We start from the raw sequence: 20,506 nt of genomic DNA on the forward strand, positions 1-20,506 counted from the left end.
AGATACACATGTATGAATGGATGTTCAGCTTTACACAAGAAATTCCTAATGCTTTTCATTAGGATGACATCTGAACTGTCTACTGTGACCAGTATATTCCTGTATGAAGTTACTGTGTTTGAACAGTTGGTACACTAAGGAATACATGAAGACTGCAAGGTTGTCATCATTTCACCAATTCCTGTGATGTTGCTGTCTTTGGAGAGAAATTAAAACTGCAGTGGTCCTTGGGGAGGGAAAGAAAACAACAACAAAAACAAACCCAAATAAAGCAAAAGAAACAAAAAAAAATGGGAGTTCAGTTAGTTTTACTCAAATTATTGGAGCAGCAGCTCCACTGTCTGAGATGTCTGCTTTAGCTACTACTGGCTGCATATATATTTATGGAGGAAAATCTTAAATTAATCCCTGCCATTTTTTGCCTGAAGGTCAAGAGTATAGTTGAGCAAGCTGATTGAGAAAGCAGCTTGTCTTGAAGAAGCCTTTTAAGGGTCACATGTGAACTGAAACATTACCAAAAAAAAAAAAAAAGTCTTTCAAATCTAACATTTTTTCTGTTTAAATCTTGTAGGACATTAAATGTCTGGGATTAGCGCAGAAAGGGAGCAGAGCTGCAAGTCTTCCTGGAGTCAGGGTGTAAATAGCCTTTAACTGCAGCAAACCTAAATATTTGTATTGAAAATTACTTTAGTGGTGACATACACCGTATGTGGATGACAAGATATCTTAAGCAGCAGTTAAATATTTTTTTTTATTCTGTTTTGGTAAGTCTGATGCAAATAATAATAAAAGTTTTGTTTGACTGCTGTTGCTGACCCAGGTACAAGCCTTTGCATATATGTGGCTTCTGTTATTTTGAGAAGACTGTATTAGTCTTTGGAGGACAGAAAATATAACCTTGCTGACAAACACCTGCATTGTTACAATGTATTCATCTGTGGATGCTCAAAACTCTTGTGCAAGTGATGAGTCTTTACTGCTATGCTTTGATGTGTTTGTTTTTCCATTTCCATTGAACTACAGTTGCCAAATTCTTTTCTTTGAAGGCACAGACAGATCAACTAGTCTGGTAGCAGATCTCATTGTACTCTTCAATTAGTCACACAGAAATCAAGATTTTTCAGGTAATAACAACCAGATGGCACTAAAGCATTGAATTCATGTTAGAACTAAATTGGGGGAAAAAAGCATGATATTGATTCCACAATAATTTGATTTTTGTGGTTTCATATTGGCTGATACACTTATAAACCAGTAACTTCTACTTCATGAAGGAAAGTGACCACTTTTCTATGAAAAAAAATTCAGTGGATTATCATTGTTCTGTTGTATGGAGTATCACTTGCAGCCCACAGTCAAGATTTTGTGCTCCATTGAACCTACAGCCTGTGTAAACATGGAACAAGCTCTTCCTTCTGCTTTAATGAGAGGCATCAAAATTAAATGGTCATATATACCCTCCTAAAAAGCTTGACAAAGGCTGACTTCTAATGGAAAATGGGATTTAATTTGCTAATAGCTGCTTTTGGAGTGTAAAGTCTTTAAATACACTGTAGTAAGAAATAATGCTTCTGAAGCCTTCCAGGTTTTCTTACTGCATCTTTTGTGGGTTTTGTTTTTTGGGTTTTTTCTTCTTGGAGTGAAGAAAAATAGGGATAAATATCCAAGCCAAAACACTAAGGATACTTCTTGTAGAAGAACCTGCTAACTTTACTGTGGCTAAGAAGTCCCAGAACTTCAGCTTGATCCAGAGGCACTACTGAGATCTGTCATAATGAAGCAAACTTGCAGCTCTAACGTGAACTGTTCAAATGGGTTTCCACAATGTACAATATGATTGCCGCACAGTTTGCAGGAGGTACTTTATAGTTAGGGAGGAATGTGAATATTTTTTTCCAAGAAGTTTACAATCTACATGTTCCTTTATTAAGAATATAAGCATTTGTATCTCCTTTCCCTTCTCCCAATATGCAGAGTCTGCTGTAAGGCTGAAGGGATGGCCCTGAAGTTGACTTGGGTATAAACATCCTCATTTTTACTTCAAAGCCTGTCTGTTATGGTCTCATTGTAGTGTATATGGTTCAGATGTAGTTTGAGAAGAATATTCAGGTGCCTTTTAAGCAATTCTTCTAGTAATCTTTTGGAAGAGGCACTAAATTGGTGAGTATGCCGCATTGCTGGCAGTATGCTAACAGTGCATGTGTGTTATGTTCTGCTTGAAGACAAACTTGGAGCAAAATAAGAATCTAACTCAAAAGCTAGATTTACCTCAGAAATGACTGTTTGACTTCGGTTCAGTTTTGGGGAACTGTTGAGACCTGTGACCTTCAGTGATAAATATTTCTTCATTCACCTTCTTTATCAGTTGTATCCAGTGCTGGCTTGTAGAAGGTTGTCTGAGTCCTGCAGACTTCCATCCTTCTCTTGTTCCTCGGCTAGACTTAGCAATGTGCTGTGTTGAAGGAAAGGAGTTTCTAGAAGTTAAAACTGGCACGATTTATGTTTTGCTTATGCAAAAATGCTGATCGTATCATGTCATTTCGCACTCTGCTTTGATAGTTTTTTGGATTCCACATATAAGTAATTTCATTTGAAAAGCTACAGTTGTTCAGAGAATTTCTCTCTCAAAGGCTATTCTTCACTACATCCTCTGATGCAACAGCAGCCAGTGCAGTCAGAGTTTTGGAGATGAGTTCCTCAACAGTGTCTGTTACTGCTGAACAATCCCATACCAATTGTCTTTTTCAAGGAATATTGCAACATTTCTCTCATTCAGACGTTTCTTCTTAGCATATGAAGTTTTTGGTGTTAAGTTCTGTACACAGAAAATATGGGTGCTGTGTTCTTGTGCATGGACAGTTGTTTATCATTCCTAGTGAAACAAAACTTCACACTACTTAAAAGTCTGCATGAGGTACAGGGTTAGTAATGAGATGACTACATTCTTGTAGGAGTGTAGTTTATTTAAGTTTTTCTGGGTGTTTTTATTTACAGAGTGATTGATTTCAAATGTCATTGCCTGCAAAAGACTCTTCTTGCAGCAGCTCCTTATCAATCTCTTTATCTAGATGAATGCTTTAGGTTAAAACCTTGGTATATTCGCTCCTTCAGTTTAGGAAACTTGGCTTTCTAAGACACAAATGTATAGCTTATATCCTGTAGTACTCATTGGTTTTCCTTTTCTGGACTCTTGTAGCATTTCCTTTTATCTTAATTTGTCCTTGGCTATGTGCATCAAGATGAGGGGCATCTTTTTTCTACAGTGAAAGCTACTTGTTAGCCTTGAGGTACAGGAGAGACAAAGAACTTCTGTCTTGTGATAATTAACCTACTTGGGCATCATTTTTTAATGCATTTTCTAGCACAGGTCATGAACAAATGTGTAATGCACCTCATGTGTATTACATAAAACTTAAGTGTGTGGTGATGATGAAATTAATTTCCTTTACATTCAGTTCTCCAGCTGGATTAGTCCTATGCGGCAGAGATTGAAGACCTGTACATGGCCTTCAGAGCCTTCTCCGCTGCTATTTTTCAAGTTTCAGACTTTGCTGTAATTTCTTTTTTCTCAGTGTCAAGTTGCATACACCTGGCAAGTAGAGTTCAGTGTAGCTGAATGTACACATGGAGTCTGTATGTAGTAGAAACATTATTAACTTTCTGCAGTATGGAGGTTGCTTTTTTTTTTTTTACTAGTTTCACTGTTCCCAATCTTTGATACACAAGCAATAATGGAAATAACTAGTTTAAAATAATTAACATTATTAAAATATTTTACAAATATGTATATGGTTGGCATCTTCCCTGGCAAAAAGAGTATAATTAGCCACAAAATCAAGACTGGACAAAATCCTAGGGAATTTTGGAAAGTGTAGAAGGGTAGGAATACATTGTGAAAAAATCAGAATTGAATTCAGCATTCAATGTCAGATTCCGCTCTTTTTGCTGATTTTCTAACTGTGATAAAAGATGAAGGTTCTGAAAATAGGATAGTATATAAAATACTGCTTTTAAAATAGGATATGTAAAATACTGCTTTTGTAATTAGGCACCACAGTTTTTTGACTTACACTGTTACCAGCTGGTATTTTTTTGTTTGGCTGTGGTTTTTTGCTGATGTCATTGTCACAGAATTTGGTTTCTTTTAAGAGCAGTTTTGCTTTTGGAAGCAGCATCCTATCTCTGGCAGTCACTGACATGTTGCCCTTGAACCCTATGCACACAGGGATTCCATCCTGCACCCAGGATGCATCTGAGCCAAGCTCTGAACAGTTAATGTGGAGCAGATAAGCCCTGTTACCTGAGCAGGAATGGCACAAAGATGCATGTCTTCAGGGATGCTTCTCAGAAATCACCTTGTAACTCCTCATAGAGTAATTAAGTTGATTTTTATATGGGGGTTTATCCTGTTGAGTCAGTCCTCTTCCATTCTGCATTTGGGGGAATGCTACATCTTCGTGTGGGATAGTGGATGAATCTCTTGTAATTTGGAACTGTGTATGGTGTGGATTCATGTCCTGAGGCACACCGAATGTCTGAAGCCGTGCTACGGTTGTATGTATTGATAACATAACTGTGTGCTCAATCTTAACAGTGCAGAACTGAGTTGTCATGGCAGGACACTTTCCCAATGCTACAGTTCTGTTTAAATGTCTTACTGGAAAAAACAGACATTGGAGAGGCATCTGCATAAAACCTTCCTCCTTATTAATTCTCCGTGCTCCTTTATTTGTACCAGGATTTAGAGCTATCGTATGTAGAGCTTTCCCATGTAGGACCTGATTTTTTGGAATGCCATATTTACCTTGTCATTACTCCATTACTTCTGCAGATTTCTGTTTTACACCTGCATGATATCTGAGTTACATCTACAGTACTTGCATTTCTCTATCCTCTCTACCTCTCTCTCCCCCAATTTTCTTAATTATTTTTTTTATGTCTGAGAATCATTTCTTGACTTTAGCTTCCAGTGTGCTAAAGATGTTGTGTTTTGGATGTGGACTTTTAATTCTATGGTTTATTGCCAGTGGAAAAAGCCACTGAATGCTTGCAAACATATGGCCATTCAATAATAGACTGAATAAAGACAATTGAACTGGCACCAGAAAGCTTATAGGAGCAGCTTTGTGAGGTGGTGAACTGAGTTTTGCAAACTGCTGAAGCAGCAAGATCCTTGGATCATGACTATGTCTCAGGGATGATGCAAGGGACAGTAAACTTTTCTGAAAAGGCCTTTGGGGCACTGCTTTCAGGTGATGTCAGTGCTGTGCTCCCAAGGAACACCTCCCACACTGGTTCCAGCATTGTTTACAATGAGAAGCTGATCTGCAAAGGACTGCTACTGCCAGTAGTTGCAAGAGAAGCAGTTGGATGGCCCTGAGTTTGATGGTTGGCTGTGGCTGACATAACAGGCCACACAGTAATATCAAGAGAGGGAAGATCTTGTGATGGTAACTGCGAGTCTACTGACTGACTGAGGTCTTCATACTCATTATCTGTCAAGTTAGAGTATTCCCATGTAAATGTTGGCTTATCATTCATGACACAGTCAAGAGCTAAACTTGCTTTTTATTGCCAATAAATTTGGGGGCAAATGGTCACAGATGGTGGTGTGGTGTTTGGAGTATATCAATACCACTATACTTGTTACCAGGGAATGGAATAGTCGTTGGCGTTGCTGAGGGTGTAAAGGAAAGAAATTGTTATTTTTTTGCTTGAAATACCCAAAGCAGTTTTATAGAGACAACCTTACAGCAGCTCAGGACACAGACAATTCTGTAGTTTTGTCTTAGCTACTCAAGAGTTCACACAGCAACAATTTGTCCTGCACCAAACGCATGCTCCTTGCCACTGCACTCTTCTCCACAATAGCTGCTCAAGAAATGCTGGTCCAAAGATAATTCCTCCCAGCATGAGGTGGCCCTTTCGGAAAAATGACATGCAGTCATCTTTATGAGGAAGCCCAGGATCTGCAAGGATTTTGTTTCCCTGGTCAGGATGACCATTCAAATGCAGAAAACGTTGCCAGCAGCATGCTGGTTACATTGCAGGTTGGAAGATGCTTACACAAGAAATCATACAGGGTTAATGGACATGTCTGCAGTTAAGTGCTGACATATGGGTGAGTATAGTATTGTCACTTCTTTACATTTCAATAAATAATCAAAGCTCCATGAATTCTTGAAACAGAACATTTGTCACCAGATCCCTCCAGATCATTTGTCACCAGATCACTCCCACCTTGGCCTAGTTTGTTACAGCTTTGTTACAGCCAAGAACCTCTGCCATGAATGCTTTCACTGACTAGACCATTACTGAGACGGTGTTTCTTACTTCCTGATGCTTCCAGTGCCTGCAAAAATTGCCCTGGTCTTTCAGATAACATTGCTTATTAAAATTTTAGTCAGAAATGAAGGTGATTGCTTTGAAGCTCAGGGGCTAGATAGCTGCAGAATGAATGGTTTGTTTGAAGTCATGGAACAAAATGCAGTGAAGCTCTGACAGCAGCAGTGACCCTGGGTGCTGTACTGGAGCTTGTGCTTTCCCAAGAGGTTATTTGTTGGGGTCTCCTCCCCCCGCCCCGGGAGCCCTGAGGGAGGCACGGGGTTTCCCTGCCCCTGCTCAGCCTCGTTCCCCATTGGTTGGTTTGTGTTCCCCTGCGCGGGCAAAGCAGCTCGGGTCCTGTGACTGGGGCAGAGTCTCTCGGCAGAGCCCGGCCATGCGGCTGGGGAAATAAACATCTCTGAAACATCTAGCAAGAATCCGTCCGTGTATATTTCTTTTCCACGGGTCTCCTGGTTTGATACAGGCGTGTTGCCGTATCCCTACTGCAACAGTTATTTGAAGAGTCCACTGCCAGGTAAAAAGCACCTGCTGTTCTGTGCTCAGAAGGAAATGCCACTGTATGGGTATGGCCTTCCTCCAAAGAAGAAACAAACTGAAAAATCTGTGGGCTCACAGCGGCAGCCTGGGGCATTGCAAAACATGAACAGATGATAGTTCTGCTTTATAATTGCCCAAGAGGGGCAAGCACTCTGGCTTTCAAAAATACCGTTTTACAGCATTACCTTTTTGTAACTGTAGGTACTATTCCAAAAGTGTTTTATCTAAAACCAGCCTTTGTATTTGTTTTTATTTGAACACAGGTTGCATTGCCAATCATAGGGACTCAGTAGATGCAGAGATGCATAGGGCTGGCCTCACTTTTCCCTTGAGCATGAATTCTTGATGGTTATTATTTTTCTCCTTATGGTTACTTTTTCTTAGAGACCTGGAAACTAGAAATGAAAAACAACTACTTAAGCTGTTGAATATTCTGTGCTTGCTCTCTGAGAACCAAATGAGAGATTTTATATGGGGGTGTATAGAGGTTTATATGCATACATGTTAGATATTTAGCTTTTTTTTTTTTTAATAATACAGAGTATTTTTTATTATTTTTTTGTGTAAAGCTATGGATGACACAAATGTGCTTTGGCAAATCCAGTAAAATACCTTCCTTGAAGTTTCAGGGCTTTTCCTCTATTTGTATTTTTCATGTTCTCAGCTTTTCATTTCGCCACTTAGTTTTAGCTGCTTATTTTCCATGATTGCAATAAGACAAAAAGATTGACGCTGTTGGGTACAGGATGGCACTTTTAAAAATGATCCTTTTAAATCTAGTAGAACAACTAGTGAGAAAGCAGTAAACACCAGGAAGGAAGCTGCCACTTTCAGCTCATGCCAGTTGGACTTTATGCTGTGTCATTAAGAGTTGCTTAGTAGGTAATCTCTAGTGCCTGTTTTATTGGATTAGCAAAAACAAGAGCAGTGTTTAACCCTTGTACATAAAATGAAAATTACCCTCTGAACTTTTAATCTAAAGCCTAGTGCTAAATAACATGACTAAACTTGGGAAGCCTGTAGAAATACTGCAGAAGATGGTGACAGATGGGACTGCTTGCTGTAAAAATGCTAAAAGCCATCTCAAAAGGAGAAAATAAGACATTTCTCAAATTTTAAGTCTCTAATGTTTTATGTTACCAGGAAAAAGAAAAATGTTGATCATGGGACTTAGTGACATGGGACTTCACCTGCCACTCAGCAGCCTGTACAGTTCAATGAGAGGGAATTAGTATATGAATATGAACTGGATCCACACACATGTTGAGTGCTGACCTAAATCTGCTTTTCCTTGAGATCTGTGCATAGCTCTCCCTGGCTTTACTTGAATAGCCATTCTCAAGCATTCTTTATCAGGCCTGCTTTTAAAAATGGATTTATTGGTTTGGTGTTTATGTATGCATGGATATGTGTGCTTTTTCTCTGGCAGCCTGCCTGTCATCTTCTCCCACCCCAGCCACCCCCTCTCCAAGACGAGCACCAACCTGTGGGGTTTGAGTGGTGGAGACAGCTTCCAGCAGAGGCTGACTGTGCTCTCTCTCCTGTGTGTCCCCTTGATCAGAGTATCTCCCTCAAAAGCCCCTGGGCTACACAATGGCCTCCCTGCCATGGTGCACCAGCCTGTGCTGTCTTGTCTGGGCACAGCTCCCTTTTCCACCGTGCTCATCTCTGCACCTGAGCTTTCACAGCAGGCTCATGAGCCAGGGCACCCTGGAAGTGGGGGTGCAGCCCTGGCTGTGTGGCTCCATTCCCCCATCTCATCAAAACAGGGCTTTTCATTGAGTAAGTCAGGGGAGAGCACCTCTCCTGGCTGCTGCTATGAAGCTGTCACCTGGCACAGCCCCAGTTCCCATCTCCTGGTCCATGGTTCATGCTAATACAGTATTTCTTGGTGTGCAAAAGGAAAAAGCTTTTGCTATCAGCTAGACATACCAGTCTGTCCTGGGTGACCCCAAGGCCTGTTTTGTCCTTGAGACTGCTCTGCACAGTCTCTCCGTGCATCGCTTCACCTTCTTCCCAAGTGGTGCTGGGTGTGCAGCACAGGGCGGGTCTGCAGCACAGGCAGCTCTGCGCACAAGAGGCAGAGGAAGGACTGCCTTCTCCAGAGCAAAAGCGATGTCGGATCTCTCAAATGTGGTAATTGTACTGTAACCTGGATTAATCTGTCCTTCCAATGCATATAATGGGGCAGCAAATACTGAGTTTTCATGAACATGGGCCACTGGCTCACCAAGGGGTACTTACATGGAGAGCTGCCCTGATGTCAAATAAGTGTCCGAGATGTGTATTTGAGGGAAGGACCCTTTCAAGAACATTTGTTTGAGCTGGGAACTTCTAGGCCTGGTTGTTACTGTAGACAGGTGCAAGTCATTAAAAGAAGAAAAGAAAAACCAAATATGTTTTATTGTCAGTTTCTCCCAAGCTATTTTGGCACACAGGACAAACATTCACTAGGAATTTCTTCAAGCTCTAATTAGCTACACATGAGTAATAAGTGCTCTTATGGTAAGTATTAACATAGAGGAGTACATAAGGGCTCTCAGGCCCTTGCCAGCTTAGTCAATGTGGCCACACCTCCCTCTTTTGGCAGCCACAGCCTGGAGGCAGGAATCAGTGATTCTAAATATTTAGCAGCCTTTGCTGCTGTGTAGCTGTGTGGACTGAGTGGGTTGTTGTGAATGGGCTAGGAATGTAAAAGGATAGCCCTGAGGAATTGTTCCAAGAGGAGATAGTTATGGGTGCCTGTGGGTTTTTTGCATATACCACAGAAATTTGGATAGGGAGAAGGAAAGGATTTTTTATTTCAAGATGAAACTCAGTCACCAGTAGTGACTGCACTACCCAAATTGCTTCCTTGGCTAATTAGTGGGAAATGGTGAAGCAAGAGCCCACCCAGGCCTGGGAGTCATGACCACAGTCTCTGTGTGGGCAGCTGCTCTCCCTTCTCCCCCCAGCCCTGCAAGCAGACCCACTTTTTCAGTAGAAATCTCTCTGTGATGGGCACCCATTAGGCTTTGTTTGAAACTAACTTCTGTGTCTGGGTACAGCTAGAATGTAAATGAAATTCCACACCATACCCTGCACAGCACAAATAGTGAAACCTTAATTTCATAGAATCATAGAATATGCTGAGTTGGAAAGGACTTATCAGGGTCATCAGCATTCAACTCCTCTCTCTGCCCAGGACACCCCAAGAGTGTCTGAGAGCATCTTTCAAATAATTCTCGAGCACTGTCTGGCTTGGTGCTGTGACCACGTCCCTGGGGAGCCTGTTCCAGTACTCAGCCACCCTCTGGGTGAAAAACCTTTTCCTGATAGCTAAACTAAACCTCCCCTGACTCAGCTTCATGCCATTTCCTTGAGTCCTGTCACTGGTCACCAGAGAGAAGAAATCCGTGCCTGCTCCTCCACCTTTTGAGGATGTTGAAGACACACAGCCAGGGTTGCCCCATCCCAGGTGCAGAGTCTGGCACTTGCCTTTGTTCAGCTTCATAGAGTTGGTGATTCCCCATCTGTCTGACTTGTCAAGGTTTCTCTGCGGGACCTCTCTGCCCTCAAGGGAATTGACAAATTTACTTAGTATTTTTTCAACTCCTGAATTGAAGTCATTAATGAAGATGTTGAAGAGAACTGGAGCCCTTTAGAACCCCACTATTGACTGGACAGTGTGGAATTCACACCCTGGTTTTTTTCCCCTCACGCTTCAAGGCTGCATTGCCCCTAGAGTAACTCCAGCTCTCCCCACCTCCCAGCAGATGTACTGCCTTCTTCATATCAGTACTTCTGTGACCTAGATAGGAGGGAAGGCAGTGTGAGCTCCTTCTTTATCAGCTGGCTGCTGCTTTCCAAGGCTCTCACAGGAGCACAAGACTTTTTGACTCAGCTCACTTGACTTCAGCAGCAGAGTTGTGCCTGTCCGAGTGCAACCCCCTTGCGTCCAAGCAGACAAGTGGTCCTGGAGGAGGCAGCTGCACCCCAGACTCCCCAGACAGGATCTCTGCTTGCAGGAGGACCATAGGGTGACAAAAAGGTGGGTAGATTTGACCTGTGCATTTCTGTCATTTCTGTGGCCTCTGTCACACTTGGCTGAAGGTAGGCAGGGATTAAAAAGCAGCCAGAGAAGATGCCAGCCCTGTACAGCCCAATACAAGTGCCTTGTGATCTTGGTCCTTTGCAGAGTCTCTGTAGCCATGCGGGGGGGGGGCGCTCTGGGGGGTTTGGTTTGGTTTTTGGGATTTTTTTTTGGTTTGGTTTTGTTGTTGTTGTTTGGGTTTTTTGGGGGTTTGTGGGGGTTTTTTTTGTCTGTTTTGGGGTTTCTTGGGTTGTTTTTTTGTGTGTTCTTTGTTAGATGGAAAATCTACATGGGCAGAATTGAACCCATGGATACAACTAGTGAGGCCTCATCACAGGCAAAGGATAACTGATGCCAGATGCTGTTTGTCGTGGTCATACTGGCGCACATTTCCCAAAAACCAGTGTAATACACAGCTCTCTAGTTCCCACTTGTAATTACATGGCAACCACTGGAGCAAAAATACTCCTGCAAATACTCAGTCCAATCCTGTTAAATGTCTCCATTAATGATCAGATTGTAGAGTCCCTCCTTACCTGAAGATACATAAAACCCCTCTGACATGGTCCTGGGCAACCATCTCGGTGGCCCTGCTTGAGCAGAGGGTTAGACAGGATGACCTCCAGCCATCCCCTACAATCTCAGCCACTGCATGACCGTGATCTGGGGCACTGCCTTGTCCTCAGTCCCCCACCTGCTGTTTTACTGACATTCAAGTACTTGCATGTTACCACAGGAGGCAAGAAACTGCTACCCCCACCAGGAACTTTGTGTAAAAAGGCTTTGTTTCAGCAGGATGCCTCCAGTAAACCTGTACCTTATGTTCCCTAATTATTTAGCTACCGACAGGTGAATTTGCTGACCCTTCCCGAAGCCAGGCCATCATTTCCCTTTCCAGCAGCTTTGGTTTTGCCTACCCAAAGCTTTACTTAAGTTCTGAGGTTGTTATTGCCTGCAGGAATGGCAGTTTCATGGTAGCACCAGCAGCATTTATCCAGTGTTGTACATTTGAATCCAGCACCCATAAGCTTTGGGATATGTCTCTCTCTGCCTCCAGCCCCCCTCTTCCTGATCCTCACAAGTTGCACTTCAGACTAACCTTGAGGCGTTGAGGTGAGGGGATGGGTTGGTTAGTGGGGCCCGCTTGGCCCCACAGAGATGCTGGCAGAAGGACTGCCCTTTTGCTGCAGTGTTATTTTTCCCAACAAAAAGCAAGAAATTCCTAGGATAACTCTTTAGAACAGAGGTTATCAAATAGGTCTATAGGGATGTAAAGGGGTAACTTAAATAATGTGTTTATTTAAAGAGGAGTCAAGTAAATTTGGTGTTGGGGTTGTAAAACATACAAACTTGGAGAAAGAAACATACAAACAGAGCAGGAAATCTGGGTGACCACACTCGTGATGGGGGGAACCACTGTCAAACTGCCCCTATTTCAGAGCTCCCCATTGTGTCCTGGTGTTACCACACACTTCCTTACTCCTGCAGATGCATTGCCTGTGGATCACCCCATGCACTCATCTGATGCTGGAACTGTGATTTTCCTCTCAGGAGTCACTTGCTGCACTCTAGTACCAACTGACACCTTACAGCACATTCAAAATCATCTTGGCCTTCTCCCAGTCTTCTTCTCCATGAGGGTTTTGCATGGGTATGTTGTTGCTCGTCACTGCCCTCCCAGTGCCCTCCTGCCATGCCTCTGTCAGGACTCTCTCCTCTTCCCAGCCTTTTCCTCTCCACTGCCACCTCTGTCAGGATTAGAGAGCCCTTAACACAAAACACTTCACCATACTCCATCAGGTAGAAAAGCAGCCACTGAGTCTTGCTCAGGGGGTGAAGAAACCTCCTTGAGTTAACAATCCTTACAGCTATGGGGCTGTAGAGATCAGGGCCCAGCTCTTCCCCAGCTTGTGTTAAACCCACAGGGACTCATGGATCCGAAATAACGTGCTCCTCTTTCACCAGGGATGCAGAACAGAGATGCTTGGGGCAGTTTTGCCAGCAGGAACACGGTATGAGGGGACATGGTGGATGTTTAACGTGGAGCTGTCCTCCAGGTGATGGGTTGACGGAGGCTGTTTGGAGTGCCAAGCAGTGCTGGCTGTGCACGCTGCTCTTCTCCAGCATCCCAGATAACACTGCTGGGGAGCACACACCTGCTTGGCCACAGCACACAGCTGCATGGAGGATCTTGTCTAACAGCACAGGGGAGGCAGAGGAGAGCGGTATTCTTGCTGGCTACAACAAACACAGTTTTTACATATTCCAGACAGGAACAACTATCCCCACGGGGTGCTTGAAATGCTGGGATTCACCAGCTGTTTTCTTTGGACACTGGTGTGTTGTATCTGGACAGAAACTGAGTCATGCTTTTGGACTGGGCACATTCGCTACTCTGCTGTGCCAAGGAAACTTTGCCCACTACTAGGACCTCTTCCTGTTTCATAAATAGCAAGGCTGTTTGCCCTGGTTTGTGACCCTCTGGAAGAGAGAATGAAGGCAGCTCAGCCAGGGTCATGGGGAGAGCTGGGAATGGGCAACTTCTCAGGCTCCAACCTGATGGCTTCATCTCTGTTCCTCCCTTCTGGGGGTCCCCACCAGTTCTGAGCAGCAGAAAAAACTACACAGCATAAAATCCCAGCACGTGAGTCAAGTGATAGGCCTCACCCAAGGAGCTGCCTTACAGAGAGTGCATGGTCCTCAGAGAGAGAACACCCCAAGTAACAGATGCTGTAGAGAGTGCCCCTGACGTGCTTAGCACATGGTGGCTGCACACATGACCCAGGGCTGCTTTCACAGAGACTCAGCTGTGGAGCAGTTCCTGGGAGCAGCCAGCAGCTTTGAACCCTTCTGGGATGTCACTGTCCAGTTTGGAAATGATTTTGTAAATGGGTTTCTTCCAGGAGGGGTCGGCATCCTTGCCTGCCCTGACAGCGCTGAAGAACTCCTGCAGTGTCAGGCTGGCCACCTCCAGGAACCGCCCTGGCACCTGCAGCAAGACAGGAATCAGCCAATGTCACGAGCATGTCGCTGCTGCCTCCTTACCCCAGCAAATGCCACCACCCCCTTCATCCAGATCCCCTCCTCACCTCGAAGTCATTCCCCTTGTTATAGTGCATGTTGAGGGCACGGAAGAGCTCAGAGTCCCGGGAGACCTGGAGAGTGCAAGCATCCACAACACCCTCCAGCAGGGCCTGCCGGGCAAATTTCTCCACCTGGATGTAGTAAAACTCACGGAAGTTGCTGAACCACTTGATGAGCTGGGAGGTGATGCAGCGGCTGAACTGGCAGGGGGAGAGCCAGAGGATGGTGTTATGCCAGCTTGGATCCTCCCTGCCCACGAGCCCCTGCAAACCCAGCCATGCTCTGCTGGACTGGCCCAAGCCCAGCCCTGCCCCAAGGCTGCAAAAGCACCAGCTGGGGCAACAACATCAGGGTGTCCGAGGTGCTCTCCACACCGAGATTCGGATCCCAGCCACCCTGCAATGGGGAGGCACATTTAATCTGAATACCTTGATTGCACAGAGTGAAGACATGACAACCAAGGTCTGCCTGTGCACCTGCTCCTGGGCAGCCCATGCTGAAATGGGTGCTGTCCCCTATCTCCTGCCAGCAAGGCAGGGGGACACAAGAGCAGCCCTTTCCTCATGGTTCCCCAGGGAGGCAGGCTAGGTGCCACACCACATGGGAGCCCTGCCCAGCCCCAGCTCTGGCTGCTGCTGTTTTACCTGCACGTCGAGGAAGTAGGTCTTCAGCAGAGTGGAGCTGGGGTAGCGGGTGAAGAAAAACATCAGCTTGGCCTTCTTCAGGTGCCCGGGGGTCAGTGCCTCCTGCATCTGCCTTGGGGTCAAGGAAAGCCTACACATAGCAAATCCCAAGCTTGGCATGTCCCTGAGCACCAGCCCGAACACACACATGCCCAGTGCCCACAATAGCCCCTCATGGCCTGTCAGTAGGGCAGAGGAGGTTCATCCTTGACTGGACAGCCACGGGCTTTTCCCTTCAGAATCTCTGGGAAGCTAACGCTCTCCACAGCACTTCACAGTCTCATGAGGACTGGAATTTCCATGAGACAGCTGTTCATGGTTTAGGATGACAGGACCCCCAGTATGGCCCAAGAGCAGGCTTGGTAGCTCCTGACCTATACCCACAACTACGCTTCAGCATCTAACCAACCCTGAGGAGTGGCAGTGCCCCTCCATGGCTTAGGACTCCTTTCGTGCCCATACCTTTTTAGCACCCTATGGAGCAGCAGGGGCCTTGGCCTTGCAGAGACCGGCAAGCTGTGGCCCCAGAGGACAAGGGGAGCACATTCCCCAGGGATCTCTAGCTGCCCCCAAAGGATATATGGGTTGAGGCAAAGGGCACTCCATCATTTGCAGCTGGTAGCTCACTGCAGCCATCTCTGCCAGCTGGCAGTAGTGCCAGGCTCTCCATGTTGGCAGGGCTCAGGGGCAGGGGATGGTGCTGCTGCTGTCTCACAGTCGATGACCTCAGTTTAACAGTTCCCCAGTGCAAGTTGAGGGGCTCTGGACAGCCCCTCTCCAGAGATGGGCTCTCACGAGAGTCACTGCCCCAGAGGCTGTGCTGGCCATATCCCAACAGCTGGCTCAGCAGCTGGCTGTCCTGGACAGGGGTGGCTGAGCCCAGTGAATAACCCATAGTGGGTATCCGAGAGGATTTTCTGACCCCCCTTGAACTGAAGGAGCCAGCATAAGAGCCCAGGCTCTTCCCCAAAGCACCTGTCAGGACCCCAGCCTGGGGTGACCCCAGCGAGCCTGGTGCATTCATGGGAGATGGCTTAGCAAGTGGTTTTCTGCATTTCCCACCAGCAGAATACTCTCTCCTGGCATCTGGCCCCAGCATCAGAAGGCTGTGGTGCTGCTTCTGGCTGTGGCTGTCTGCCTTCGGCCAGACAGTCTTCAGGACAGAATCCACTACCTGGGACGTCACCACAGCCAGCTCGTGCTTCAGTGCCTGTGAGAGGACGCTCACTGCCAAGGGCAGGCCACCTGTGTCACCTCTGTCCTCAGCCTCCTCCAGCCCATGCACCTCCAGGACGCTCCCCCTGAGAGGTGCTTTGCGTGGGTTGCTGGTGGCAGTGGCACTGTCCTTGTTCAGTCTGTCTTTAGGCTTTCCAGGCAGCGGCTGCACTTTCTCAGTATCTTCCTGGGTTTGGGCAGCATCCTCAGAGTCACAGACCTGGTAGAACTTCTCCTGAAGCCACCTCAGCTGCTGCTCTAAAAAGCAGAGCTGCTCTTTCAGCTGCTGGCAACCCTTAGCATGGGAGCTGCCCCCTGTGGGAGCCACTCGTCCAACTGCCCCCACGCCCTGCTGGGGCACCCTTGGCTTCCTCTTGCTCTCCTGGGGCATCTCAGTACCCCTTTCCCTCTCATGCCTAAAAGCTGCCTCCAGGTTCGTGTCAAATGCCTGCGGGGTTGGTGGGACGCTCATGCCCTGGATGATGCTCTCCACCCTGGCCCGCTTGGCTCGTACGTGCTGGTCGGAGAGCTGGTCCCGTGGGTGCTGGTTGGAGAGCTGGTCCCGATCACCAGCACAGGGCACGGGACCCGGGGCACAGGTCCTGGGGAAAGCTGAGGCTTGCGCTTCTTCTCCAGGACATGCACCGCATTTGTAGTCATGAGGCAGGGCCACTGCCTGAGAGGAAGGGAAAAGGATGGTGGGATCCAGGTTCCTGCCAGTCATTGTGTGGCTGAGGAGCTGTGGTATCAGGGATGCATTGGAGGAAGGCAAGAGAGAGTCAGTCTGGAAACAGGGCTCCAGTTTCAGCCCGTCACCACGCCCTGAAGTGGCACAGTCTCTGTCCTGCTCAAAGCCAGTCCTGCTGTCCATCATATCTTCTTCCTGCCTGGACAGACTGGGAGGCTTCGCTGATGTGTGATGTTTCAGCCTGCTAGCAGTGTGGAACTGGAGAAAGAACAAGAAACAGGACCTCATACAGCAGTTTTCCAAGCACATGGCCAGAGAGTTTTCCTCCCAGAATTCCATGGCATCCCTGCTCCCCTGCAAAAACTATTTCACAAGGGAGTGACCCAGGCAGAAACCTCCAGGCACTGCCAAACCTGTGAGTAGACTGTCAGGTGTCACACAACAGCAGCGATGCCCTGGGCACTGCCACAGCTCCCACCTAGCAGCCAGACATTCATTGTGCCCAGAGTACATTTCAACTACTTTGGGCCCCAGATGTGCCTGGCAGCACAAACTTCCCACACCACCAGCTGCATCTGCACCAGAGGCATTTGGGGAAACTGCTCTCTGGGCTTGTGGACTCAGGTACAACGGCAGGGAGCACCAGGCAGAGCCCTCTGCCACATACACCTGGGCAAAAGGGTGGGTTTGGGTGCTCCTGGGTGTTGGCAGAGCACAGAACAGCAGCTGCATTCCTGGGGAAGGTATTCACTGGGGAAGGCACACAGATGGGTAGGCCATGGGTGCTGACAGCTTCTGCCAGCCCCAGCACCCACCAGCAGAGTCCCCAGGGCACAGGGATGGGTGGCAGCACTTGGGGGCTGGGCCAGCACAAGCAGGCTGGTGGAAGGGCACAGAGAGGGTAAAAGGGCAGTGTGACCTGCTGCGAGCAGGACACACTGAGATGTTCAGGCTAACACAACACGGGGTTCCTAAGTGCTTGGCAAAACACTGAATAAAAGAAATGAGGATGGGGATTATCAGGGAAGAGAAAAAATACTGAGCCAGCAGCCCGAGGCTTAAAATTGTCATGCTGACTCCAAGCGGGGATCCACCCCGTCCACTCATTCCCCGCTTGGACAGCTTTGCGAAAGAAGGTGTAAAACATTGTATCCTGGGCAATTCCACAGTAACCGTCCCTGTGTGTTGCTTCTTCCTTACCCACATTAATTAGCAGTAGCTTTGCACCACTAAATTAGTTCAGCTCTTATCTTTTCCTGGCACCTTGAAAGTCTGGGATTCTTTTGCTGTTCTCAGAAATACCGTATCATTTTCAACACCATCAGTCTCCTGTCCCTGTAACTGCTCCACACCAAATCCTCCAGGCAGCGTAGAAAATGGGTTTCTTCTCAGTGGTTTTTACCAGGTTGCCTTTCTTGAAACACCCCTGAATTCCAGGCAGGTGTTTGGGAGAGCTCTGCCTTTTGCAGAGCTATAGTCTTGACAAACCAAGCATTTTCTGGGTTATCTGACACTTGTTGATCTCCTGTGTTGTCTCCTCACCCTGCCTGACCATTAGGGTTTCATTTTCCTAACAGTCTGCTGTAGGGTCTTTCAAACTGCTCAGTTTATCCACAGCCAGCACAAGGCCAGGGTGCCGGCAGCTCTCAACACCACACCTTGCCCTTGTGTTACAAGCTTCCCCATTGCCTGCAGCTGCCTCTTAGCCTGCCATCTGCATCCAACAAAGTCACACAGCAAACACACTACACTCATAGATTCCATCCACCCTTAATCCTTTCCGCAATCGCGGGGTCCTGTAACCTCACTCATTTTTTTTACAGAAACACCTTCTTTGACACTTGCTCACAATTTCTCTCACCTGCTGTGCTCAGCAGCAAGGTCGGGAGCTTACCTGCCCCCTGTGCTGAGGCTTCCCAGCCCCCCAGAACCTGGATGATACACCCTTTGTAAGCAGATCAACTCAGAGCTGGCAAGGCGACCTCCACTTGCTTAAGGTTTCCAGCACCACCATCTTTCTTCTGGAAATTTGGAGGGAGGGAGCAGACCCTGCGGTCCCAGGCCGTGGCAGCTCGCTGTGGGTGGCCTTGGCTCCCCCTCACAGCGTCCCCAGCACCGCAGGACCAGGAGGTGCTGCCCTAAGCAAACTCCTCCTGCTGATGCAGCTCTTTCCCCGCAAAGTTAACAGGTGCGTGCTTTGGTTCCTACTCTTACTGCCAGCTTTCACTAGTGTCACCTTCCAGAACACTAAAAAGCAGCCGAGACTCACCTTAAGAAAGAGACAGGAACGAAATGAAGATGTTCAGAAGAGGAGGGCAGTGTGCCTTCTCCAAAACTGAAGCCACCCCACATGGGCTCCTCGGGTGCTCCTCAGTGCGACAGCCGTGCACGGAGCAGCGTGCCGTCCCTCCAGACGGCAGTCCCCCCCAGAGCCTTCCCCAGCTGCCGCATCCCTGTGTTCTGTGGCAGCGGTCCCCGGGCCGAGCCGCCGGCAGCTCCCGGGGCCGGGGAGCGCGGTTGCGGCGGAGGCAGCGCCAGCGCGTCCCCCCGCTGCGCTCAGGGCCTTTAAAGAGGGAGTGGGGAGGCCGGAGGCAGCCAACCAGCTGGGAACGACTTCTGAATATGCAGATGGACATCCAGGAGGTCAGGTCCAACGCCGGCGTCCAGCCACCTTCCCTGCCGTCTCCCACACTTACAGCCCCTGGAGCCAGACAGACAAGGGCTGTCAGGTGCCGAGTTGCTGGCTGCCCAAGTGGGCAGAGGCCCAGAAGAGCAATTTTCCCCTGGAATTTGGCCTGGAAGCCCCATTCAGGACCCAGGATGGTGAACTGTTGGTGAGACGATGGAAATACACCAAGCTGACAAGCAGTGCCATAGCCAAGGAAGGAGGTGGCCCAGATCCCGCCAACTACCCATCTTCCATGGAAAGTGCCCAGGCGTTTCCAGCATCCATGGGGGCACAGAGGCATTTTGGCTGGCCTGGAGGTCTGCAGCATAGGACATGGCCAAGAAATGGGACAACATGGGAAAAGCAGCAACACAGAGTCTCTTGCTCGTTGCAGGGTGCTTTAGAGACAGCACCAGCAGAGCTGGCATCACTCCTAGCTGAGCACATCCTGGCCCCAGCCCCAGGACAAACCTGTCTGCCCCAGCAGCACATGTGGTTGTCAGACACTTCTCCTCATACAGGAGCTGTAGATAGGTGGGCAAAGTCTAGCCATGCTTGCCGCTCCTGGGGCTTCATCTGCTTTGTTTCCACATGCCTACTGAGCATGGCAATGTTTAGTGTATTCATTGTGTAGGCAGGAGGCTGTGGTTAAAAGCAGATGACACCAGGTGGTCAACATTGTTCAAGGACATTAGCCTTCGAAAGACAGATCACAGAGAAATCCCTGGCAGAGCCTTTCTGGCTCAGTTACCTTTTATTAGAGCAGTCAGCTCATCCTCAAAACCTCAGAGACTATCCCCTGTCGATTTTTATTCAACCTCTTTCCTTTGAAAATGATCTCATATTTTGCAGCTTGCAGTTTACCGTTCATGTATTATTAAGCTGTGGCTAAATTAAGCACATCTGCGTAACCCAGACTTGGCTCCTTGAAAGATGCTTGGCTGCCAGACAGCGTTTTATAACTATCCCAGGCTGATTCTGAGAGTCTGTAAATAGGTTCCTTGGGTTTTCTTCCACCTGTGGTTCCCCGCCTGGAAGCAGGCAGAAAACAGAAGCTAGCTGGGGAATTCTCAAATATTTTCAACATACAGAGCACACCTGAGGAACACGGCTTACTTATGGTTTTCCTGTTTGCCATGGTGAGATGACCTCATTGCCCATTTATAACCATGCAACATCCCACTGGGTGATGCTTGCGGCAATATCATTCCACA

The 20,506-nt window shown here is 47.3% G+C and overlaps 1 protein-coding gene across 1 annotated transcript; it reads right to left on the reverse strand.

Annotated features, from left to right (window-relative positions):
* Positions 1-11,633: 11,633 nt before the first annotated feature.
* Positions 11,634-20,430, reverse strand: PROX2 (prospero homeobox 2). Its single transcript, XM_069018749.1, has 7 exons — positions 20,409-20,430; positions 19,106-19,325; positions 17,440-17,503; positions 15,302-16,882; positions 14,683-14,790; positions 14,044-14,238; positions 11,634-13,943 (listed from the first exon to the last, which is right to left on the reverse strand). Exons 1-7 carry the CDS (start codon positions 20,428-20,430, stop codon positions 13,758-13,760), a joined length of 2,376 nt encoding a protein of 791 aa, XP_068874850.1. The 3' UTR covers positions 11,634-13,757.
* Between the last annotated feature and the right edge of the window lie 76 nt (positions 20,431-20,506).

The sequence above is a fragment of the Aphelocoma coerulescens genome, chromosome 5 (assembly GCF_041296385.1).
Source record: "Aphelocoma coerulescens isolate FSJ_1873_10779 chromosome 5, UR_Acoe_1.0, whole genome shotgun sequence".
NCBI classification, from domain to species: domain Eukaryota; kingdom Metazoa; phylum Chordata; class Aves; order Passeriformes; family Corvidae; genus Aphelocoma; species Aphelocoma coerulescens.